At 47.9% G+C, this 24,672-nt stretch overlaps 3 protein-coding genes across 10 annotated transcripts; 1 reads left to right on the top strand and 2 right to left on the bottom strand.

The window, feature by feature from the left end:
• Positions 1-1,496: 1,496 nt before the first annotated feature.
• Positions 1,497-15,686, bottom strand: JMJD6 (jumonji domain containing 6, arginine demethylase and lysine hydroxylase). The gene is made up of 7 exons (XM_059864293.1): positions 15,432-15,686; positions 14,297-14,685; positions 11,129-11,415; positions 9,741-9,876; positions 9,485-9,623; positions 8,720-8,847; positions 1,497-7,096 (listed from the first exon to the last, which is right to left on the bottom strand). Exons 1-7 carry the CDS (start codon positions 15,558-15,560, stop codon positions 7,060-7,062), a joined length of 1,245 nt encoding a protein of 414 aa, XP_059720276.1. The 5' UTR covers positions 15,561-15,686; the 3' UTR covers positions 1,497-7,059.
• Positions 15,687-16,076: 390 nt separating this feature from the next.
• Positions 16,077-17,824, top strand: METTL23 (methyltransferase 23, arginine). The gene is made up of 5 exons (XM_059864295.1): positions 16,077-16,273; positions 16,353-16,457; positions 16,535-16,772; positions 17,108-17,192; positions 17,495-17,824. Exons 1-5 carry the CDS (start codon positions 16,193-16,195, stop codon positions 17,694-17,696), a joined length of 711 nt encoding a protein of 236 aa, XP_059720278.1. The 5' UTR covers positions 16,077-16,192; the 3' UTR covers positions 17,697-17,824.
• Positions 17,825-18,123: 299 nt separating this feature from the next.
• SRSF2 (serine and arginine rich splicing factor 2) lies at positions 18,124-22,337 on the bottom strand. 8 transcript variants are annotated; one of them, XR_009488900.1, is made up of 5 exons: positions 22,189-22,337; positions 21,645-22,053; positions 20,328-21,097; positions 19,566-19,675; positions 18,124-19,052 (listed from the first exon to the last, which is right to left on the bottom strand). XR_009488900.1 is itself a non-coding variant. In XM_059864298.1 (4 exons), the coding sequence occupies exons 2-3, from the start codon at positions 22,004-22,006 to the stop codon at positions 20,794-20,796; spliced, it is 666 nt and encodes a 221-aa protein (XP_059720281.1). In that variant the 5' UTR covers positions 22,007-22,053; positions 22,189-22,337; the 3' UTR covers positions 18,124-20,431; positions 20,787-20,793. The 8 variants fall into 8 exon arrangements, 3 of the variants coding, with proteins under 3 accessions (XP_059720281.1, XP_059720280.1, XP_059720279.1); XR_009488898.1 differs by having other exon boundaries at positions 18,124-19,675; positions 20,328-20,431; positions 20,787-21,097; XR_009488899.1 differs by having other exon boundaries at positions 20,787-21,097.
• Between the last annotated feature and the right edge of the window lie 2,335 nt (positions 22,338-24,672).

Genomic DNA, 24,672 nt, shown 5'->3' with positions numbered 1-24,672 from the left:
TAGATAAATCAAGAGGAATAAAAATAAATCAAGTCCTGATTGCAAGGCCACAGAGGGACTGCAGGAGGTACCAGCAATACCTGCAAATGAGGAAGAATGGTGAGATTGTCTCTAAATTGCCTCTCCAGACTGAAAAATAAGAGAGATCAATTATAAAAGCATTTCTACAGTGGCTGTACAGTTTTTAGCCACCATTAACTTGCAGCATTTTCTGGAACTGGGGCTTGTTAAATGCCAGGCATGGACACACCCAGATCATCCACAAGGAGAGGAGGGGCTCATTTGCTAATTGTGCATGGAGCAGGGGAGGTGAGCTGGGCATGGGGAGAGCTGCTGAAGGGCAACTGGAAAGAAGAAAAAAAAATGTTTTATAGGTGACACTAAAGAAGAAGAATGTTTCCAGCAGTGTCTGGGAAGGGGAGGACAGAGGTTTATGTGGAAATGAGTGAATTGCTGTCTGCTGCCACAAAGCCATTTACTCTTTGAGGTGTTTCATTTTACACTATATTGCTATAAATATTTCAAAAGCCTCAGGGCTGCTGTCCCACACTCTGTTCCAGCTTATTTACCTACAGTTACTGCTTTCAACAACTCTCACTGACAAAATATACAAGTTCTCCTATCTTTCCAGTCCTTGTTCCACCTCACAGCCAGGCTCCTTGAGGCAGCTCTGCCCCAAACCCCTCTGCTTGGAGTGCAGCCCTTCCACAGAGTCCCTCTGCACTGTGAGGCTTATTTAGAATCATGGAATCACAGAATGGGTTGGGTTGGAAGGGACCTTAAAGCTCATCCTCTTCCACCCCTGCCATGGGCAGAGACACCTTCAAGCCCATGCACGCTGGCCTGGGACATTTCCAGGAATGAGGCAGCCACAGCATCTCTGGGCAACCTGTGCCAGGGCCCCACCACCCTCACAGGGAAGAATTTCATCCTATTATCCAAGCTAAACCTAGCCCCTGTCAGTTTGAAGCCATTCCCCTTGTCCTGTCCCTCCAGGCCCTTGTAAAATGTCTCTCTCCATCTTTCTTGTAGGTTCTCTTCAGGGAGCAGAAGGCTACAATTAGATCACCCTGGAGGCTTCTCTTCTCCAGGCTGGACAATCCCATTTTCCTCAGCCTTTCCTCATGGGAGAAGTGCTCCATCCCTCTGATCACCATGGTGGCCATCCCAAAGCAGCACAGGACACCTGGAAGATGAAACCCCCTCCTGGCAGTGTGAGGTGGCACCAGAAACACAACACAGAAACCTCTTGTGACACAGACTGGGGAGGCCAGGGCAGGGCCAAGGAGCAGGTGGGACAGTCTGGTAACAAACCTAGCAACAAAACCCACCTCCCAGAGCCAATGCAACCCCAGCAGCTTCCAAGCCACAGCCCAGCACAGATGGGCAAACCCCCAAGCACTCCCAGAGCTGTTCCCAACACATTTAGCACCTTAGGAAACAGAGTGCACACCTGTAAGGTTTTTTCAGATCAGCACGGTATGAAAGAGACAGGATAATGCAAAATAATTGATTTTATTTAAAATAAAAAGCAAAACCACAATCATCCGAACAAGACAAGTATCCCAGCTCTGCTGGATGGGTGATAAAAGCAGCTAAGGGCAGTGGCAGGGCTTGGAGCTGACAGTAGGACTGTCCCACAAATGGTAACACTTTCCTTCCCCCCCTTTACAAGGGGGATGCCAAAAACCTCCCAGTTATAATAAGCCCACAGAGGCATTCCAGACTCCATTCAGCCAACAGTCTCACTTCCCAGCCCACAATGGTGGGGACTCAGGGAGGAGAGTAGAGGTTAACTATGAAAGAGGCTGCTGTCTTTCCTTGAAGCATTTGGAGAGGTTTGATGTAACTGAGAAGACAAACTGGAGCCAGCACACACCAGCTTGAAAGGGGAGGAAGCTCTGCCAGAGGCTCCTCGGTGTCACCTGCTCCCATAGCACTTGTGCAGGAACAGGTGCTGGCACTGGTGCCTCTTGCCCACATTTGTGGTTCTGATGGAGTGCTGGATCATTTCCTCCTGAACTCTCCCAGCCTGTGGCTGTCACCAGGCTCTGAAGCACAGGCAGAGCTCCCAAATCCCATCAGCTTTCCTGGAGCAGGCAGGACTGTGACACCCAGCCTAAAGCTCTCTGCCATCCCTGGGGATCAGAGCAGCCCCCAGAGAAGTGAGGCAGAGCTGGGCTGCTGCTTGGGGGCTCAAGGGAATGAGGAAATTTCCTCAAGGAAATGAGGGGTCCACAGGGTGCTGGACCAGCTGCATCCAGGGCCTCTAGAGTACAAAAGCAGCAGGGCTGGAACAAGAGACAAGGATGTCCCAAGAAGCAAAAGCCTGGAGAAGTGAGAGCACAGAGCCCACTCTCCCCAGCCAGCTTCCCACGAGCACGGAGTGAGGCACAAAGGGAGCACAGTTTTTAACTGTTGCTCCCTCACCCAGCCTGGGAAGCACCAGCTCCCCCCATCCCTGTAAGGCCAGAGAAGCTGACTCCCTGATGAGAAAATTGCATCTAGTTCTATTTAAAACCAGATCCTGCTCTAGCAGAATCTCCTGTTTAGAGCAGGCCATGGAACTGCAACAGCTCAACCCTGGTGAAAACAGGAAGTTTTGTTCTGCTACAATTTATGTACCATACAGCAATTCTGGAAGGGCCACCACAGAACACCACATGGCCAAGTGTTGAACAACATCCCCAATGTTTTCTGCTACAAAAAGCTCCCACCAGGCTCAGAAGGCTCAGGCTGCTCAGGATGAATGGAACACTTTTTGTGGGTGGATGGCTTCAAAGCATCTTACACAGCAACTGCAGTTCAGCCTCACAACAGCCCTGTGAGGTAGGGATTTTCCTCACTGCTCAAAGACTCACCAAAGTGGCTCAGGCAAAAGCCAGAAGAGGAAGAACTGGAGATCCCAGAGTCATAATTCCCAGGTAAGCCTGCACAGACTGTTTCACAGCAGGAATTGCCCTGTGGAGCAGTCAGGAGAGGGTTGCTGGTATCATGATGTCTGCTGTCTGTTGTAAACACGCTGCTTTACTTTGAGGGGTGTCCCACCAACACAGGCTTCTCCTGGAATTGCATTATTTCACACTATGGGAGAGTTCACAGGCATGGAAGAATGCTCTGCACTCTGCATCTTCCCACTGTGCTTCTAGAGGCAGAGGTGTGGCTTTCCCAGCACAGCAATCAGGCTTTCACATTAGATTTTAGACTGTGCCAACTGAACCACATGTGCCAAATGCAGCTGCACCTCACTGAGGTGCTGCCCAGCCACCAGAGAGGAAGGGAGAACTCTCCAAGGACTCCCCTCACTGTGACAGAGCTGAGTATTGTGAGCCTTCACCTCTGCAGGCCCCACATGATTCCAAAAGGCAGCAGCTGCAGACATCTCTGAGACAACACACACAGACTGTGCAGGCTCCCAGGCTGTTCAGCCTTGGCCAGAAATGCCAGGAGTGGGAGAAGTTGGAGGATTTTTTAAAAGTGATCTTGTGGAAGAATCTGTAGTGGCTACAGAGCAAGTGTGCTTGCTTATGCCTAGCTATCTATCACAGGAAATTTGGGAGTCTGGACAGCTAAAAAATTCCCTCTCTCCTTTTCCCCACCACCACACTGCTCTTACTGGCACAAAAGACTCAAAAACAGAGATCCCAAAAAACATATTTAGGATTCCTTTATACAGAAGGATATGGTCCAGGAGTGTTTAAATAAGGAACAGACAAGGTTAAAAATGGATCAGAGAGCCCAGAAAAGCAACACTCCAGGTTCCACCGAACCCAACACATTTAAGAAAGTCACAGTTGAGGCTTTAATCTCTCTTTAATTTGTTCTTTCATCAGTGCCTGGGCATTGCTGAGTGTTTACTATGTGCACAGCACTCCTGCTGTCAAGTTTTCTTTCCCAAAGAACAGCTGAAGTGAGTTCTACACCCACCTCCTAGGGCTCAGAAGAGCACCCACTGAAGCAGCCCATGGGAAATTCAGATTTCAGCCACACAGAGACACCACCAGCACAAGCCCCTGCTAATATAACAAACCAGGAGCTCCAAAAGATCCCTTGGGGACGAGAGCTTTACCTGGCATAATACAAATGCATCTACACAGACTTAAACAACACATTGCATTTTTAAAAAGCATAAAACAACAACATATCCCCCTCCTCAGTCCTTTAAAATTGGCACTGCAACTTTCAGAAAGGTCTGAATGTATACCCTCAAAGAAAAGCCACTTGGGGATGTGAACTGCACTGGCCTGAGTGAGCCCACAGCCCCAGAACTGTTTGGTGTTCCAAGCCCAAAACATTTGATTCTGCCAGAGTCAGACTTTGTCAGCAGTTGCCTTGTGCTAAACATCACACCTGGAGGACTGGAAGTACTGGCAAATGCTTTTTCCTGCCACAGTTTTTGCTGAGCAAGAAACTCCAGGATTCTCCTGCTCCACTGAGCTTCCCATCACAAGGTGCTAGTGCAGCTTTGTTACCTGTCACCCTGACAGAGTGGAAGCAGATGGACTGCTGCTGGTTCAGGTGTTGCACCTCAGGTGTGTGCACGGAGCACACAGATTCAGACCACAAAAGATGCTTCAGGTTGGTGGTCACCTCTGCTGAAGTTGCTTCAGTGCTTGGGGCATTCACACCACCTTCCCTTTCTTGGCTGAACAGGGATCTTCTCTTGGAAATAAGATGAAAAAGGAAGGTGTCTGCCCAGTGGAAGAAAGGTCAGGTGACATGGGAAGAATACAGAAATGCTGCTGCCACTGTAGGGAGAAAATTCATATGGCCAAAGTTCAACTGGTGATGAAACTGGCCAGAACCGTGAGGGAAATAAAAGAGTTTTGTAAAATATATTAATGGCAAAAAGCAAATTAGAAATAACACTGGCCCATTCCAGGATGAGGATGCTCTCCTCACAAACACAGACATGGACATGGCAGAGGTGTTTAATGTTTCTTTGCCTGTCTTCTGCACAGATGATGGACCAAGGGGGTCTCAGTGCCCTGAACTGGAGAACTGTGAATGTTCAACTCCCAGTCAAGCCCAAAGCAGCAGGATCTGCTGCTCCACATGGATGCCTACAAATCCATGGGGCCTCATGGCGTTCATCTGAGAATCCTCAAGATGCTGCTGATGTCATTGCAAAACCTCTCAATGATTTTTGAACAGTTTTGGGAATCTGAGGGGTTCCAGCTGACTGGAAGCTGGCAAATGCCCCAGTTCTCAACATCAAGGAGGAGGACCCTGGAAACCACAGGCCTGTAGTCTCACTTCAGTGCCTGGCCAAATCATGGAAGAGATTACTCTGGGAAGTACTGAAAAACACCTGGGGGACAGTGCAGGCATCAGTCACAGGCAGCACAGCTTCACACAGGGAAAGTCCTGCTTGTTGAATCTGATCTCCTTCTGTGACAGGGTGACCCACCTCACTGATCTAGGAAAGGCAGCAGATGTCACCTTTTGGACTTCAGCAAAACTTTGGATATGGTCTCTCCCAGTGACCTTCTGGACAAACTGTCCAGCCCAGAGCTGGTTAACTGTGTTCCATGAAGGGTGAGCAACTGGCCCACAGGCTGGACACAAAGGGTGACAGTGACTGGGGTGACACCAGGCTGGCACTGGTCACTGGTGGGGTTCTGCAGCGCTCCATCCTCATCCTTGTGCTCTTCAACATCCTCATGAATTACCTGGACACAGGACTGGAAGGAATATTAAGTTTGTCGAAAACACTAAATTGGGAGGAGCTGTCAAGTCCCTCAAGGGTAGAGAGGCCTCAACGAATTAGAGATGGGCAATCACCAACCATGTGGAGTTTAACAAGGGCAAGGGCTGCATTCTGCACTGGGGTCCAGACACTCCTGGCTGGGGGCAAGCTGGATCTGAGTCAGCAGTGCCCTGGAGCCCAGAGGGCAAACCATGTCCTGGGGGCATGAGGCAAAGCATCACCGGCCAGGAAAGGGAGGGGACCGTCCTGGGGTGGCCTCACCTTCAGTGCTGGGGGCAGTTTTGGGAACCACAACATCTAACAGACATTAAGCAATTGGAGAGCACCCAAAGGAGGCCATGAGGATGCTGAAGGGTCTGGAGGGGGAGCTGTATGAGGAGTGGCTGAGGTCACTTGGTCTGTTCAGCCTGGAGGAGACTGAGGTCAGACCTCATTTGGGTCTTCAGCACCCTCATGAGGGACAGCAGAGGGGCAGGTACTCATCTCTTCACTCTTGTGACCAGTGACAGGACAAAAGGAAACAGCTGGAGCTGAGTGAGGCCAGGTTTAGGTCGGGTATCACAAAAATGTTTTTCACCCTGAGGGTGGTTAGACACTGGAACAGGCTCCCCAGGGCAATGGTCACAGCACTGAGCCCGAGTACATGAAGTGTTTGGACAATGCTCTTGGGCACAGGGTGGGTGTCTTGGTTTCTGTGCAGGGCCAGGAGTTGAACTCAAGGATCCTGATGGGTTCTTTCCAGGTGCTCATATTCCAGGATTTTATGAGACACACACTTGGAAGTGCCAGCCCCAACAGCAATGTTCTCCTGCAGCAGGGTAAGATCCAAGGACTCATTTTCCACAGCTCAGTTCTTGCAGAAGCTCGTATCCTCCTTGTTCTTCCCAAAATTCTGGTGTGAGATCCACCAGTCATTCCAATAGGCCAAAAGGGCTGGTGTTCCTTTCCTCAAGTGTACAGGACAACATGTAAACATATGACAGTGTCAAAGCAAGGCAGGTTTTTCATTTACCTGCTGGTTTTAAAAAGAGTTCTTTAAAAACTGACCGTTGCCTTCCTTGCCAGTTCTGTGACCCACGAAATACTTGGCATGTCCTTACCCACAGCTGGGTTATAGTGCAGGGGTCAGAGGGGACAAAGCATTGCACAAAGGACACAGCTGCGGTGTTCCCCTACAGGTTATTCAGGAGCCAACCTTGGACAGCACGAAATGAAGATGTCTGGATCGAAGAAGAGTAACAAAAACTTAAGGAGTGTGAGAAACAGAAGCAGAAGGGAGTAGAACAGAGCTGGCTGGCTGCTAACAGAGCTTCCATCAGCAGCTGCCTCTGGGTAGGTGATGTTATCCCTCAGGGGTAGCTGCGGCCTCCACAAGATTCCCTAATCCTGTCAAAAAAAGGTACAACTGCCTTTAAGCATTCCCCTTGTACCATGCCACAAGATCCCAGCATGCAGATTAATCTCAGGCTTATTCTTCCTCCAGCATTGTATGAGCAAGGTTAAGATTTCGTGTTTGGAAGCGTTTCTAGCAACTAAGCCATCACACAGCTGGAACAGAATGCCCACCCACCCTCACAGAGTGAAACAACATATGGGAGGCAGAACATTGAAACCCAAAAAGCAAATGTTCTAGGCAAGGTGATAATTTTCAATATTTAGGGTATTCATTTTAAAATTTGAATGGCAAATAATTTAAAAGTGCATGGGTTTTTCAGAAGAACAGATCTGCATAGTGATCTGCATTTTTACAGCTTTCTTTTTAAAACAGGGTCTACATTAAAGGTTTTTTCTCTCCTGCTGCTCATTCCCTGCCTGAAGTCACATTGGCTGCCAAAATGGGATTTGACAATGTCATAACAAGCAAACTGTGGAACCTCCAGGGTAAAATAAGCAGTCAGTACAGTTCTCCCCAACCTTTAATGATGCTCTGTACTTGTAATTCAATTGTATTCAGTCATGAGCAACTGCTGGAAATAAGAGAGCAATCTACAGGAGCACACAGGCCTTCAGGCAGTCTCACATTAGGAAGTCAGGCTGGAATCATGCTGGAATATGGACTTCCTCAGGTAAATTACTGCTGCACACCTCCTTTAGCAAGCCACACACTAAGCCACCACAGCACTTGCATCCATGCCAAACCTGGAGCATCCAAGAGCTCAAGAGCTGGCCAGCACTCTAATGCAGGCAGGCAGCCAATCCAGCAGCACTGGTTAACCAAGCTGCAAGGAATTTGCTTAAGAATTTTGGCAAGCCTCTGCTATATGAGAAAAATGCTTCATTTAGCAAAGAATGTTTAAGTTCTTCCCTGCAGTATACTCCCAGATTCCCAGTGTTCCACTCTTTTTAACCTCGCCTGTCTAGAGAATTGCTTTCCTCAGCAACTTTACCCTAAGCATATCTACCCTTGATTTTGCAATACTAATGTTGCCTCCTTCCACAGTGACTGAAACTTGCTTGATATTTACGTATTTATTTATTTATTTAAAATGTAAACACAGACATTTGGAATTTAGGAAGAATTTTGCCTTTAACAGATAAAGCAGTGGAACAAATTGAAATAATCCAGGCAGCAGTAAGAGAAACCATACAACTGCTTGAAGGTTCTCTGTTTGAACAAGACATTGAAACCTGAGTGCTGCCTGATCATTCTTCATCTTTAACTGTTCAGTATTCATTTGTGCTCTCTGAAGAGCAGTTTAAACATCCCACCTCTCTTATTAAACAAAGATAAAATCAAATCCTCTCATCTATTAGAAGAGACAACTAGGAAAAGTAATAAGACTGTTTATTAAATAAAACCCCTGATTTTTAAAAAGAAAACATCAATAATCTTAGTTTTCTGTTTGGAACAATTAAAATAATTCATGGAGGGACGATACCACTGGTCAATTCCTGTAAGGAATCCCTTGCTCTCCATCCCTCTCTCCTGAGGAATTCCCTATCTGAAGTGTGCCAGCCTTCCCTTGTGTTGTCCTGTGCTTGTTAAAACCAACAGCTGCCCTGGGTCACCTGGAGGAGCTGCGCTCTTTGCTCACGCAGTCGTCCTGCGAAGTGGTGTCCCCGTTCCCCATCATCCCACACGTCCTCCGCTTCTTCCTGCGGTGCATCATCCCCTCTGTCTCAGAGCCAGAGTCACACTGCAGCATGGAAAGATGAAACCACAATTCAGAGGAACCTCAACAACTGTCTGTGCTGTGCAATTCACCACAAGTTCTTTGAGCTCAGCAACCCTAAGGTCAAAGGACGTGCTGTTTTAGACACATCAAGGAAATTTTAAATTAAGTATTTAAAAGTCAGGAACAGAAACGTTTTTGGATTTCATCACTGGCTGAAGCTGACTTGAGGCAAGACAAGGAATGTGCTCCTTTTGGTCCCTAGAAGGACCTCCTCTTCCAAGAGAAGACTTTGGCTTCTGAAGGATTTAGGTGTCCACAAGAGTCCTGTGTCCTAACTGACCTGTTTTGGATTTTTTTCCCTCTCCCAATTTTTAGAACATTGACTTTGCAGCTATTTTCCACAAGCTAAAAGAGTGACAGACTCATATATAATATAGACATGGATCAAACAGATTTAATCCATTTAGCAATGTGAAGATAGGCTTCAGCAAACAGAACCTGCTAAGATCTCAGGCACCTCCACTATGTAGATGGGTTTAGCTGCTTTCTAGTAATTTATTCCATATGGCATGAATATAAGGATAAAGGCACATGATCAGGTATGGAAAAACAATGTAAATGCAGAATACGGATCATCTATTGCAGCAAAAAGCATTACCTCTGAATCAGAGTCTGAGGAGCTGGAACTTGATGAACTGGAAGAATCACTGGAACTGTCAGAAGCAATACCAGTAGATTCCTGCAGGTCAACTGAATCAGCCAAGGCTGCCAATTCAGGATGCTCCTGCTTTAGGATCCTAAATACAGTTAAAATTTCAGGTTTAGCCTTTGAATTGTAACACTGCACAAAAATGAGTATTTTTAGGTTTTGTTTTCAATGAAGAATATACAAAGAATGCTACTGAATCTCTTACCTGTACCATTTCCGTGACAGTTTCGGTCTCCCTCTTACTGTCTTGTGCCACACCACTGGGAAGTTGGTACAGCTGGCAAAGTTTTGTGTGATGGCAATAGTTGTGTCAAGATTGAGGACTACGTGCCACCAGCCACCTAAAACACAACACCAGTGACCATTGGTGGCTGCATGGCAGAGAGCAAGTTCAAGAACAGCCAAGAACACCTTTCCCACAGTGCAGGTGGAACTGGACCTCATCTCCCAAACCCAGGTGAGTTTTCCAACTCATCATCTTTCCTGTCTTATTTCAGCTTTCACCCCAGTGCCTGACAGGTTCTTGTTACAGAAGGCAGCTCCATGCTCTGACCAAATGACCCAGCTCACACTCAGGACTGAAGATGTGACCTGACAGCACCACGCTGGCTGCTGACAGTTTATTTAACAGCAGCAGCCATTGTACTCCAGACTGCACAGAGCCCTTTCTGTTCAGCTGAGAGCACTTTCCACGCTGGTTTTGCAAGGTTCTTATGACTAGAGATTAACCTTTCATTTAAACATAGATGCAAAATTGTTTTTCCACACGGGATAAAAATAGTGGAGTTCTTACAACCCACTGAGAGGCCCAGAAAAGACTGTGGGAACAGTTTAATGGAACCCGACAGCTACAAACTCTTAACAGAAGGTACACTCAGGAGTCACTAATAAGTGCCAAGACAATCACAAGGCACCCTTCACACACCAAGTCAGCTGGATGTTAGACACCAGCAATGTGGACAGAAACTATGGGCTGTGCTGCACATAAATGATGCAACATTCAGAGGTTAGAATCTGGTACTGAACTCACCTCACCCCCACTTACAATGGGCACACAGTGTGCAGCCACTCAGAGGGAAGGGCATCTTTAGCAAAGCTTTATTTAGCTTTTGATTTCAAATGCAAGATGAAGCATAACCACAGAGAGGTGGGTGGAAGGTGTCAGTGCCTTTAAGTAGTTCATTTCCCACAGCTAAGAAAAATTCACATGCAATACTCAGCCATGAATTTGCTCCACCATGTACAAACTCAAACATTTTTGTCTAAGAGTTACTGGGGCTCAAACACCTCTATTATTTTATGCCCTGACAACTTTCTATTACTGCAATTTAGTTGAGACTACATTCCTGTGATGCTGCAATTTAAATACCACTTGTTTTGCCATCTGTATTACAAGCAATCCTATGACACAGGTCACACACATTTTGTGACATTCAGGAAGTAGCTGAATAGTCCCAAAATGAGCTCAGTTTGTTTTGAAAGAAATAGACCATCTAAGAAAGCAGAAATGTTCCCTTCATTTCTATGACACAGGAACGTTACAAATATGCTTTTTTTCTCCCAGATTACCTTCCTGGAGAGATTTGCACATACCTGGCACAAAGACTGTCTCTCCTGGTTTCTGTAAGACTTCCAGGGGTTTGAACTCGGGGGGCCAGGTGGGAAGCTGTGTGCGAGGATAGATGACATTGAACCAGGTGATGGCCTCGTCCTGCTGGTTCCCCCCCTCCTCCCGTGTCACTTTGATCAGCTCTCTGGGGGTGCTGGTTGGGAACAGGCACCAACGCTTATGTCCCTGGACTAAGGCATTCCATGCACTCGTTCCCAAGGGATCAATGTGAATTCCTGTTCCAGAACGAGGTGGGCCCATCACAAACCATCTGCATGGAGGAGAAAAGTGCTTTAGTTATAGAGCAGGCAGGTCCCTTTCTTTATGCTAGACAGACAATTACAGCAGCTCATTGCACATTCAGTTAGAAAATAAAGTAACGACAGTTATATTTACATTCCTGATTTTGTTAAGTTCACACTGCAGCAAAAGGATATAACAGGAGTTTAACCTAAAATCCTATATGAATTGGGACAGGAATGACTGTGAGATAAGTAAGTGAAAATGGCTTTTTATATGTCATAGCTGTTTTGTTTTAAATAGTTCTTCAATAAAATAATTATTTCAAAGTTTATGAGCATGATTAAGTCCCAACTGCCTGTGTTGGGATTCTTCCTAGGCAGGGGGATTCTTCTGTGGTTTTCTAGAATTTGCTGCTCAAACACATCAGAACTGCAGAACAATGAGGAACAAAAGGCAACAACAAGGAACAGAGCAAGTTACACAACCCTGGCCTCTCTCTTCCCCTTCTGTTCATTCACAAGAGGCTTTTCATTCCAACACTTAACTACATGGAGCTTATTCTCCAGTGACCATTCAGGATTTGAGGCTTATATTCCCACTGCCCATTTACAAGGTTTATTTCTCCCAGTGGAGAACTTTATCTACTGTACACGTTTAACTGCAGCAGCACCTTCAACTGCTCATTTCCCCTGGAACAGAGCAGTAAGACCAACCATACCAGAAAAAGCAGTGTGAGGTGACTTCATACCAGGCACCAAGAGGAAAAAATGACAATAATTGTTTAACTGGCAGCAGAGAGTGCAGAAACTAAAGCACCAACACAGTCCCTCCATGGTGTAGTGACAGGAGGGTGATGCCCAGCAAGAGGAATGCAAAAGTTCAGAAAATATAGCAAGTTCTCCATCTCCCCTTTCCAGTGCAGGTGTAAATCAAACTGGTTTTGAAGGATCATTTGTCAGCATCAATTGTAGGACAGTAAAGTTTGATTATCAAGATGATTTCTTCCTGCTTCACGAAGGAGCTGAAAATAAGCAGGTGTTTGTCATTTCTATTGCCAATTTACTCTTCAGATTCATATTATGCTCAGAAAGCTCTTTAAACTACAGGCAGAACAGTCAAGGCTTTTCTTAAGAAATCAGAAGAAATTACACACATGAAGGTCTGTCTGAAGGCACAGACAGATGCACTGCTCAACACCCTTTTTCTGACAATAACCTGAATCTACACACACAGGTTTGAAACCCTTATTTAGCAACACTGCCATTTACCAGCACCTTCCTCCAAACATTTAACTTACAGTGAACAAAACACAGTTTGACCCAAGACATCAAATTTAACATTAAATACTTCACAACTCCTAAAATCAATCTGAAAGCGAACCCCAGCCACCTTCCTCAAATTAAAATAGCTGCTTCAGTAAATGGCTTCCAGAAATTACTGCCTTTATTTTAGAGAGGAACAATGCCAATAAAAATGTGCTAAACAGCACCAATTGTTCTTTTAAGGTCTACACACTATCACACACTTCTCAACCCAGAGAATCAACCTGTAGAGGTCATATCCTCCTCACGTGATTAGCAGCACTACTTGTGAGATTTTCAATTATGCTCTGAAAGTACTGCACACTCATTTCTGTACCTAGATGAACCCTCTAACTCCAGGAGACATTACTGTGCTCTTGTGCATCACTCAGCTCTCAAAAAACCCTGAAAAATACCTGCATTTTCCAGAACAAAATACAAGAAGTTGGATACCAAGATCAAGAGCAAGGAGCTCAGCATGTGCCTGTAGGTGGGGATGGTGTGAGGGACACAGACAGCAAAATAAATGAGTCACAACCAGATTCTCTCATTCACCTCTAACTTGGGTAAATATCTGTAGGTCATTAAGTGTCTTCAGTTTCTACTACACCCGGTGTGGTTTTGTGTTTGACTACAGCATGGTATGTTCTTGGAAGAGAATTATGAGGAGCACTGTAAAAACACCTCCTTCACAGATCTCAAATGGAATCAGATTCTTGCTTTACTCCTGCAAAAACACAACTGGACTACAGGCACGAGAGAGCAGAGGAAAGTGCTATTACTGATGAGCTCTTGCTCAATTTTATTTAAATAAACCACATCACAGACTCATGGCACTCAAAGAGCAACAGGCATTGTCTGACAATTATAATGTCACTGTAAAGACTTTAATTACTTGGGAGGGTTCAATTTAAGCTCACAGTGCTATGAAGTGCCACAGCAACATAAATAAAAATGGCTTTTTATCTAAAGCCCAAATACAAGGTTGCTGCATTTGAATTTATGAATGAAATGTCGTTTCACCCTCTTCCAAGCTGAAGCAAAAACAAAGAGTTGAAAAGACTACATAGATGTGAAATATTGTTCTCTCTCAAAACCATCTGAAGGGGAGCTAAGAACTGGTGCCCATATTAGATCCTAATCTAGCTTAAGATCTTTACCTTAAAAGGAGTGACTCATAATTAAACAAAATTCCACACTGTACATAAGGCACTGGTGCAAAACCCAGGAGCTGTTCCTGAGGTATTTAAAAGCTGAACACTAAAATGCACACACAGCAAAAACTGATCTTTACAGCTCTCAGGAACTACGTAATTTTTGAAAAAATCTAAGAAGTGATGTAAACTGACTTAATAGAATGAAAATAAAAAACCCTACACCATAAACCTGTAGCAGCACTGGTGGCAAAAGGAGAAATTATGATATAAAGAATTTATATTTAAAAATTTATTATAAATAAAAGTCTGCCCTTCTCTCCTGCAGGATTACAGTTTTACACTCATTTCAGAGATGATGTAAAAATATCTTTTTTTTTTGGGAGACAATCCCAGGTATTTAGGAACAACCAATGAGCTTAAAATACCCCGTTTTGTCTTGCTGTCACTCTACCTGTAGGGTGGCCTTCGTTTCTCCCCTGCATACTGAAAGAGATCATCAGTGAAGAATTTGGGGACCTTGTAGTCCTCCAGGAGTTTCCTTCGCTTGGGATGCTCTCCATAGCTGCTGTCAAAGATATACAGGGGGCTGTCATCACGGGTGGTTTCCATGTACTCGATGTAGTATTTCATCTTCATCTTCACAGAGTAACCATCATTGTCCTCCCCACATTTGAACTTCTGGTTCCTGTACTTGCGTTTCAGCCGCTCCAGCGTCCACTTCTCCTGGGCAGACCAGCCCACCTGAGCGTTCAGCAGCACCACGGGCTTGTAAGGCTTTTCATAACGCTCAACAAACTCCTCCACTGTTAACTGGAGTGCATCTGCCCTCTCCACGTTATCCTGTGAAACCAAGGGAGGAAAGCAAGACAGACATTAGGACAGACTGACGTCCTAGAGCTGCGCTTGCTTGTGGGGGTGCTTCACACATATCCTTTGCTCCACACACCACGCGGCTGTGGAGCTGCCTCTGTGTTATTTTAAGCTCCCCGAGGCTGCAGCCCTATTTCTCCTGGCCCGCTCCCTGCACAAATCAGTGACAGCCGCCGCCTGAAGCCTTTGGCACAGCTCCGCACCCAGGCAGGTCCTCGGGCGGAGAGGCCACCCTGCCCTTTCGGCTGACACATCCCCTGCTGCCTTTCACTCCCTCAGGACACCGGGAAGCGCTCCTGGGAGTTATGCGGGTTCAATCCCGGCGGGCCCTGACCTTCCCACACGCCTCGCCACGTGGAGGGAAAAAAGTCCCGTCCCTCACCAAACCTCTCCCAGTCGCCAGCTCTGAGGCAACCGCAGCCTCGGGAAAGGGCCCCCCTTCCCGCTTCCCATTAGCCGTCCCGCAGCTCCCCCTTCACCTCAGGCGTTCCCAATTCCCTCAGTCGCCCCCTCCATCCCCGTCCCCTCAGGGCTCCCCTATCCCCAGTCGCGCCCCCACCCCACTTCCCCCAGTCCCCTCCGTCCCCCTCAGGTCGCTTCCCTTCCCCGCAGGACTCGCTCAGTTGCGCCCCTCTCCATTCCCAATTTCCCCTCCTCCATTCCCCAGTCCCACCCTTTCATTCCTCATCCCTCTCTCTCCCCTGCGCCCGACGCACCTTGCAGGTGGTGGGGCTGAGGGGGAAGGTCTCGCAGTAGTTGTGACGGGTCCAGTCCAGCGAGTCCTTCAGCTCGGGCCGGGCGCTGCGCTTCGCCTCACGGATCCGCTTCTTGCTCTTGTGGTTCATGGCGGCGGCGATGGGCGCCGTCACCGCCCGCGGCCCCCGGCCCGACCCTGATCCCGATCCCGGCCCGGCTCCGGCCGCACCTTCCAGAAATTTCACCCTGTGCCGCCGCTGTCGCCGCGGCCCCGCCCCCGCCGCACTCCCATTGGCCAGCTGCGCCCCGGCTTCCGCCACGCCTCGGCGCTGATTGGCCGATGCTGGGGAAGCGGCGCCCCCGCGCCGCCATGTTGAGGAAGGGCAGCGCGGGCGGCACGGAGGCAGCGCGGGCACCGGGCGCCCTTGGCTGCGGAGTTCCGCGACCGCCCCGGGAGCCCACCGGCGCCGCTGCCTTTATCGCGCCGGGCCCGCGCTCCGCGCTTGCTGCTCTCCGGACAGTAGCAGGCCGACCGCGTGTCACCCGGTTTCCTCCCTTCTCCGGGAAGCAGCCCGCGGAGGCGCCAGCCCCGCCCCGCCGGGGCAGCGGCGTGGGCGGGAGCGGCCCGGCTTAACCGCGGCCCCGGGGGGAGGCCGCGGCTGGGCGAGCGCCTCACCACCATCAGCGCCCGCGGCGGCGCTCCGCGTGACGTCGCTCCGGGGGGAGGCGCCGATTGGCTGGCACGGCCTGGCGCCAATACGTGTCTGCCCGCGATTGGCCCATGGCGGCGCCGCGGCGGCAGCGCGCGCGGCGGTACCGTTTCGAGGAGGGTCCGGCGGCGCTGGCCGTGCGCGTGCCCGAGGTACCGGGGGCAGCCGGAACACGGGGAACGGCGGCAGCTCCCGGGATCCCGGCACAGCGCCTCGCAACGTGTCTTGCAGGTGCTGGACTCGCAGTACGGCATGTACGTGTGGCCCTCCGCCGTGGTCCTGGCCCAATACCTGTGGACGCACAGGCGGAGCCTGCCCGGGAAGCGAGTGCTGGAGGTACCGCCCGCTCCCCCCTCTCGTGACCCGCGGGTCAGGTTCCACCCGCGGTCTCCACGAACACGCTGTGATTTCAGATCGGTGCCGGTGTGAGTCTCCCCGGCGTGGTGGCCGCCAGGTGTGGTGCCCAGGTGATCCTGTCAGACAGCGAGGAGCTGCCCCAGTGCCTGCAGAGCTGCCGCAGCAGCTGCCTCATGAATCGCCTGCCGCACGTGCCCGTCCTCGGCCTCACCTGGGGCCGGGTGTCGCCAGAACTGCTCTCTCTTGCGCCCATAGACATTATTTTAGGCTCAGATGTCTTTTTTGACCCCAAAGGTACGTTAAGGCTCCTAGGTATATTTGGTTTGTGACTGCAAGGAGTTCCTGTCCAAGTACTGCTGGGAACAGTGTCAGTAGATCAGGTGACACTGTGCTACTGACCTTGTTACACTGGGTTAATTCTAGTTTAGAGATGTCATAAATACAGCTGAGGGTGTGGGAGTAGAAGATTAAGTAAATAACTGAGTCCCTTCATGCCCTGCTTTGTCTCTCATACACAGATACACTGTGCTTGCATTGATTTGTAATTACCATTTCATGGAACCAGGCAGATTTATCCACACCTGGAACAGAGACTAACCCAAACTGCTTTATCTCCCTAAACTACACAGACTTTGAAGATATTTTAACTACAATTTACTTCTTGTTGGAGAAGAACCCACATGCTCAATTCTGGACAACATACCAAGTCCGAAGGTAAATTTTTAACATATTTAAAACTCAAATTTTAACTCCTGTCTCAGCTGTGGATGAGCATCAACTCCTCTGTGGCAGCACCACTCCAACTCAGAAAAACTCTTTATTGTGAGTCAGGCTGCTATTTGCCCAGTAAACCCTGGAAGCAACAAAATCTGAAAATAAGCCAAGAACCACCAATTTGGTGTGAAGTAGAAAACTGATAAACCCATCTGGGCTGGACTAGTTTGGTGACAGCCTGCTGGAGTTACTGTAGCAGTGATAACCCTGGGTTAGGTTTTCACTCCTTTTCCTCCCCTCAGTGCTGACTGGTCTATCGAGGCTCTGCTCCACAAATGGAACCTGAAGAGCATCCACGTTCCCCTGCACTCCTTTGGTGCAGACAAAGAGCACTTGGCCAGCTCCTCTATGCCAGGAAGACACACAATTGAAATGATGATCATCTCACTAGCACAGTCAGAGGGCACTTCACTTTATTCCACTTTAGATTGCAGTACAAGGTGATACTCAGCTGTTCACTGTAGCACAGAGCTGCAGAGAACAGTCCTAGTTACAGCAAACCTCATGGATATTTTGGGGAAGCAGCAATTCCTAAAACATGCATTGTAAAAATAAAGCTGTTTGGTTTTCCAGCTATGGCTTTTGAGAAATTTGTGTTCCTCCCCCAAGTCAATGAAATAGTTCAGAGCCTCAATTCCATCATGTGAGCCACTACACAGAGTTTAACCTGGAAATCCACAAGATCCAACCTAAATCCACAGCTTCAGCTATAAAAAGGTAACTGCACTCTTTTACAATAAAAAAACATTCCCATAAGATCCCTTTCCCAGGACTCAGAATCCTTCCCAAAGTTCCACATACAAAACCCAGCCCCCTCTGTTGGTAAATGAGTGTGGAGACTGCACTAACCTAGAACATACAAACTCCTCAGTTTGTAGAAAAGTACTTTTAATCCTCAACAAAGCCATACTGCCACTGTTCAGATGTTTCCATTCCCATTTAACATACATGCATAAGATAAAACAAGGCATTACAATAACCCTTGACAAAGGATGTTTGAAGTTACAAGTCATTTGGTACCAAATCAAATCGTCACTGTAAAGATCAGCCCCTGTCAAGCAGCAGCCCGGTGAGCCAGAGCAAGCACACAGCAATGCAATTATTAGTACTGCTCAGTGTGGACCTCCCACATCATCATCCCAGGCTGGGTCTGTGTTTGTGGCCTGGTGTGTTACCACCTGCCACACAACATTGGGTTAGTAACAATACTAATTAAAGTTTGCCCACAGTAATTTCAAAGCAACCCCAGTGGATAAAATTTATAAGCAGTAGAATGCATTTAGTTACTATATAGAAGTTAAACATTGACAGTATAATTGCAGAAATCTTTTCAAGCTAAAAATAAGCTGACCCAAGACATTAAGTTGAGAAAAGTTAACACAGAAAAAATGTTTAATATTAACTACAGAGACAGTGGGTATAGTACAGAATGTCTTAAGCAAAAGATACACCAATCAGTACTTACAAAGGAATGAACCATTTCTTTGCTTAACATTACAATTCTCATATGTAAGTTCATATATGTAGGTTGGTAAGTTTTACCATTCTGGAAAAAATAAGGTGTGTATATCATCAGCTAGATGTGCTCACTGTATGCTCCATTTTTTTTACGCAAGGCCCGGGTGACTGGAAGTGCAGTTGTCAGGCATTTTAATTAACTGGACAGCCATTTGTTTCTGCACGACAAGGCATCGTTACACAGGAGCAATCAGGAGACAACAGGAAACAGCCAAGCACTCTGCACTGCAACACGCCACCTTAACAGCTAACCAGCATTACTCAACTGCTACACAACTGCGCCTAGTGCACAAAAATACATAAGAGAAGAGATTAGAATTGAGTCTGATAAAACAATCCTTGCAAATATCAACTGTCACCTGAAAAGATTTCTACCAATTTGAATTTGAAGATGCTATTTTAAGTCAAAGTTTTTCTTTCTTTTTTAAAAAAAAAGCATTTACAGTAAGTTTCAAGTTGAAGTTTTGTGGACTTTCATTTAAGGAAACAAAATAAAATTGAGAGTACTTTTTGACAGTTAGCTATCAGCATATAATGGCTGCATGATTCCTCAGTATGAAACTGGAGGCAGCAAGTTACCATCGGTTTTAATTTCCAATAGAAGTCAGCACTATATAAACAAAAATGAAGTTTTACCTCAAATATCCAAGCCAATATTGAAATCGGTAGTCGTTCACTTCACTAAATTACAAGAAATTTGAATAACAGCAACAAAATGGCACATAAAATGTAAAATCTGCCACTTGAGGCGCAACTTAAACAAGTAAAAAGTTAGACAAAATGTTACAAAATAACCTTTTCAACAGCTGGTTGCTCGGCCAGGGTCTCTCCAATGGGCTGAAGACTCAAGCGATCTTTTTCCCCCAAAGGCGTCCTTTATCTGGGCTCTCATTTAGCTGAAGCATCTAGGTTTGAAGAGAGAAAAATTCAGCCAGGTTTCTACCTTGTCCATTTTGGGTGTGGATGACTTCAGGGATACTTCTAGTTGTGTTTCAACTGGCTTTGACTAATTTAATTAAGTTTTAGGAATTTCCACAGTGTTCCACCTCCCCCCGTGTGTTGCTTTACTTCAGAGACCAAATGTAAGGTTTGGTCAAAATATTTAGTTACAAAAGAGAAGAAGCACCAGGCTGTAGATCAATCCACCATTAACTTCAATTCAGCCTGTTCACCACTCAATTCAGAGTTCTATAAAAGTTACAAAACTAATACTTCTTCATTAAGACTTAACTAAGCTCTAATTAGCATTCAAAACCGAAAATGTGACTAATTTTGCTACAATTATCTAACTCCAGAGCTAGCTCAGGCCCTTTCCTTTTAAAAAATAGGACCAAACAGTTTGAAGGGTTAAAGACACACTATCCTTTCCCCACCCGGTGTATCCTTAGATGCCTCTTGAAGATGTCGACTTGAGGAAAAACTAGTTTCCGTGGTTTTCTCGTTGCAAGGAATTTACCACTTTTTCTAGGACAGTTATTACCTCCAGTCAGTACAATGGCCACTGAACCGATCTTCCGTTCTAAAAGGATAGTGTATCTTTAACAGTGTAAGACAAACCTGCTCCAACACACGCCCACAGAAACTGGTCCCTGGAGGATCAGCCAAATCAGTTAAAATCTGCAATACTGGCCAATATTCTTTTAGCAAACAGGAGACCGCAGCTTTAAAGGGGAAAATGCAGATGTTGGATAAATACAGTAAGAAATAGTCATTTTCATCATAGGTTGCGTCTCATACAATATTTTATTAAAACCAAGGCATTAATCTTGCAATAAAACATTTTCTCTGTTAAAAAAAAAAAATTTCTCCGTAGAAAACCCTTCAGTAATTATTTCCCTAAATCAATAACCAAAAAATCACTGCTCAAGAAAAAAAAAACCAAAACCAACAACTAACAATGTGCCCCACTAGGATTCACTTGGCTCAGGCTATTAATGCTCCAAGAACTACCCAACACCCCACCTAAGTGCTCTAATAAAGTAACATGCATCCTGTGCTGATCCCGGGGTACATTACCATGTTCCTAGGAGGATACAGCTCCTTCTTCTTCCGGAGACTTAGGAGGGCTCTTAGACCTGGATCTAGAGTTGGATTCCCTCTTTGAGGCAGGGGGAGGGCTTCTAGATCTGGACCGGGATCTTGACCTGGATCGGGATCTGGAGACAGATGAGGACTTTGACTTGGATCTCCTGGCAGATCTGGACTTGGAGGTGGAGCGAGACCGAGAGCGTGTGCGAGACCGGGATTTGGATCGACTGTAGCGGGACCGACTCCGGGACCTAGAGCGGCTCCTGCTTCTAGATCGGCTGCGACGGCGTCTTCTAGGGCTAAAACACACCAGGCGGAAAGAAAAAAAAAAAAAAAAAAAAAGGCACGTTAGAAGTTGCTCACGGGTGACGCACGGACTGGAGCGAGTGCTGCGGGACAGGGAAGGCAGAACAGGACGCACGTGGGCAAGAAAGTGAGTGTTACGAGGGCGCCGTTGTTCAGAGCGAGTGGCCGGGGGCTAAACCTACTACAAGGCAAAACTCTTCCACTCCGAGGGAACCCCATGTGCCTGTGCTAGTAAACCTCTAGTACCCCCACTTCCTTTTCCCAGCCTCGCCGCGAAACTCACAGGGTAAAGGGCACAGAATGCCAGGATCGGTCCGGTTGGACGGGGCAACAGTGGGTCATCCTGTCCAATCTCCCTGCTTAAGCAGGATCGGCCTAGAGCGCATGGCTCAACTCTGTGTCCCTACCGTTCAGAGACAGAGACCTCGCTATCTCTCTAGGCAACCAACATGAAAACAAACGGCTCCCACTGCACAGGCGCACAGTAGAGGTTCATCTCATTTACTGCCCAAACTCTGTTGCCCGTTCCTCGGCGCTCACCTGCGGCTGCGGCGGCCGTAGCCGCTGCTGCTGTACCGGCGGGGCGGCGGCCCGCGGCGGCTGTGGTGCGAGTCGGGCGGGCGGCCGTAGCGGGCCATCTGCACGCGGAGCTCCCGGCCGTCCAGCACCGCCCCGTCCATCGCGTCCATCGCGTCCTCCGCGTCCCGCTTGTCGTGGAAGCGCACGAAGGCGAAGCCGCGGCTCTCCTTGGTGTAGCGGTCCCGGGGGATGTAGACGTCGCCCACGCGGCCGTATTTCTCAAAGACCCTCCGGAGAGTGTCGGGGGAGGTGCGGTAGGTCAGGTTGTCCACCTTGAGGGACGTCATGCCCTCCACATCGGGCGGCGGGCGGCCGTAGCTCATGGTGAGCAGGAGCCCCTAAGGGGCGGCGGCGGACGAAGAGAATAAACCTGAGGGGTTCAAGAGGGTCAGCAGCCGGCGCGGCCCTGAGGGCGACGCGCCTCACGCCGCGAGGCGAGTCCAAAAAAGAGGAGAGCTACAGCGCATAGGGGAAAGCTGCGGGATCCGCAGGGAGCAGCACCCACCTCAGGGTCCGAGGGGCGGCCCGAGGCCGGAGCGAAGCGCCAGGAGCGGCCGCCCCGTCCCGCCGCAACGAGGAAATGAGAGGGAACCGCCCGCGCGCGCGGCTTAACGCCACAAAATGGCCGGCGGCGCCCCGGAAGAAAACGCTGCACCGCCCCGCCCGCGGCGCCGCGGGAGCGACCCCCGATGCCTTTTTCCTCCTTTTCCCCGAGGTGGTCCCGGAGGGACCGTGGGGAATCCCCTTCTAAATTAATAATTCGCCCTGCCGTTGGAAAGTGGCTCTTAAAACGCCGCCGCCGTAACCCGGAAGGGCTCGGTGGAGGCGGGGAAATTTTTGAACAATGTGTGTTGAAAACCGTAAAAAAACTCACCCCAAAATAGCACTAACAATAAAAAGAAAAGAAATTCGGGCATAGCAGTGTGTGTGGGGGAGAGGAAGAGGGGCGACAAAACCCCGCCGCTGGAATAAAAAGCGATGGTGAAGTGAATCGCTTGTGGCGCGGGCGGGCCGGGACGGTTTAAAATGGCGGACGTGGAGGGGAGAGCCGTGAGGGGAGTGGAGCCGGGGTCTGCCAGAGCGGTTCTCCCCGAGCAGCTGCCCTGGGAGCTCGGTACCTTTCCTGCCCGCGCTCCGCTGCGTGCCTGTGGTGGCTGTGAGGGGCCGGGCAGCGGTGCCCGAGGAAGGCTACGCGGGCCCGCCAGCTCTGGATGTGCCGCGGTGGATCCGCGCCGCGGCCCGGGCGGTCCCCGCCGGCTCCTCGGTGCCTGCGAGAGCCGAGCAGGGAGATACTAAAATCATCCTCATCATCGGCCCGCTGTGCAAGTTCGTGCTGTGGGAGAAGATTTGCACAGCCCTTGTGTAAGGGTGACAAGCAACTTCTCAGAGTCCAAGGAATTCCGAGAAAGCTGCTCCCCCCATCCCAAAAGCTGTATCTCTGTCACCTCAGGCATGAAAAAAATGCCCAAACTCTTGGACTGTGACACCTAGTTTTCATTCTCAAAACAATTTTGAAAGTTTCTACCCAGTTGTTCCATAACATTGTGTGAAAAAAAGAATAGAAATAAGATTTATTCTGTTCGGTTTAATCCAATGGCAGTATTGATATGAAAATTATTTCAGTATTAGAATTTAAATTCTTAGTTTTACTCTAATTGTATTTAGGTTTTTTTTTTTCCACAGAAGAAGTATAAAAATAAACAGTGCCATGAATACAAATCCAGAAGCAACAGTTTGCTTCCTGCTACAAATGACTTCAGAAATCAAATAAACTGGTACTGGTTTGACATTTTTTGGGTTGCTTCATGTTTATTCCATTTTTTCACCAGAGAGTTTTGATTAAAAATTTCTGTGTTTCATCTGCTGCAATCCTTTTTCAAAGGAGAAATTGAAATTTTATCTTTACAGTGATTTTCCTAAAATGACAGAAGACTGTTTCCTAGTTTCAGTCACTTCAACACACGTTGCTGCTGTTGCCAAAGGAATTGTTCCAGCCCACCAGCCCAGTTTGCTGTGCAGCAGGATGGAAGCTTGTACTGGCATAAGGGAGAAAAGACAAGAGCGGGACATTATTTCTAGAGGATCTTAGCATTCTGCTAATACAAATTAATAATATTAAAAAGGAAGAAGAGAGTTTTTCTTGTGTTAAGACCCCTCATCTTGATATTTTAATTGCATTTTTGTAAAGCAGCCTCTGAATAATCAAACAGACTTTCCTCCAAACATGAAAATTACACGCTGTTTTGCAAAACACTGACATTTAAAAAAATACTGTTTAGGAATTAAAAGATCATGTAATGAATGTATTAAATATATGTAGCTGTGGCTGGGGTGCAGATTGTATTTCGCAGAGCTACAGGGTGGGTCAGGTTGGAAGGGACCACAGTGGGTTTATCTGGTCCCACCTCCCTGCTCCAGCAGGGTCATCCTAGAGAGTGCATGGAACATGGCTGTCCAGATGGCTCTGGAATATCCCCAGTGAGGGAGACCCTCTCTGGACTATCTGTTCAGAGCTTGGGCACTGCACAGGGAAGAAGTTCTGCCTCATGTCCAGGTGGAATTTCCTAGGCATCACTTGGTGTCTGCGGCCTCTGGTGCCGTTGCTGGGCCCCTGGAGTGGAGCCTGGGCCCTGCTCTGTCCTCCCTGCAGACAGGGACATATAGGGACAAGGGCCCCTCTCAGCCCCAGCACCCTCAGCCTTTCCCCAGGACAGAGATGCCCCAGTCCCCAGACCATCTTTGTGCTCCTAAACAGGACCTGCTCCAGGAGCTCTGTGTCTCCCATCCCGAGGAGCTCAGAACTGGACACTGCTCCAGGGGAGGCCTGGCCAGGGCTGAGCAGAGGGGCAGCATCACCCCCTGACCTGCTGAAAATGCTCTCTGTGAAAAACGCCAATCACTTGTTTTTAAAATTTTATAAGTTTAATAGTAATAAAATGGTTATAAAAATAGTAATACAATTAGAGTAATAATAATTTGGACAATTTAA

This window comes from Haemorhous mexicanus, chromosome 20, assembly GCF_027477595.1.
Source record: "Haemorhous mexicanus isolate bHaeMex1 chromosome 20, bHaeMex1.pri, whole genome shotgun sequence".
NCBI classification, from domain to species: domain Eukaryota; kingdom Metazoa; phylum Chordata; class Aves; order Passeriformes; family Fringillidae; genus Haemorhous; species Haemorhous mexicanus.
This window is presented reverse-complemented; position numbering and strand designations above follow the sequence as displayed.

Excerpts from the sequence above, each read along its gene's own strand:
- JMJD6 (XM_059864293.1), bottom strand. The coding sequence starts at position 15,560 with ATGAACCACAAGAGCAAGAAGCGGATCCGTGAGGCGAAGCGCAGCGCC. Across the intron at positions 14,686-15,431 it reads TCAGCCCCACCACCTGCAAG|GATAACGTGGAGAGGGCAGA; the intron begins GTGCGTCGGGCG and ends TTGGTTTCACAG. Across the intron at positions 9,624-9,740 it reads CTGTCACGGAAATGGTACAG|GATCCTAAAGCAGGAGCATC; the intron begins GTAAGAGATTCA and ends AACTGTATTTAG.
- METTL23 (XM_059864295.1), top strand. The coding sequence starts at position 16,193 with ATGGCGGCGCCGCGGCGGCAGCGCGCGCGGCGGTACCGTTTCGAGGAG. Across the intron at positions 16,773-17,107 it reads TGTCTTTTTTGACCCCAAAG|ACTTTGAAGATATTTTAACT; the intron begins GTACGTTAAGGC and ends TAAACTACACAG. Across the intron at positions 17,193-17,494 it reads ACAACATACCAAGTCCGAAG|TGCTGACTGGTCTATCGAGG; the intron begins GTAAATTTTTAA and ends TCCTCCCCTCAG.
- SRSF2 (XM_059864296.1), bottom strand. The coding sequence starts at position 22,006 with ATGAGCTACGGCCGCCCGCCGCCCGATGTGGAGGGCATGACGTCCCTC. Across the intron at positions 21,098-21,644 it reads TACGGCCGCCGCAGCCGCAG|CCCTAGAAGACGCCGTCGCA; the intron begins GTGAGCGCCGAG and ends GGTGTGTTTTAG.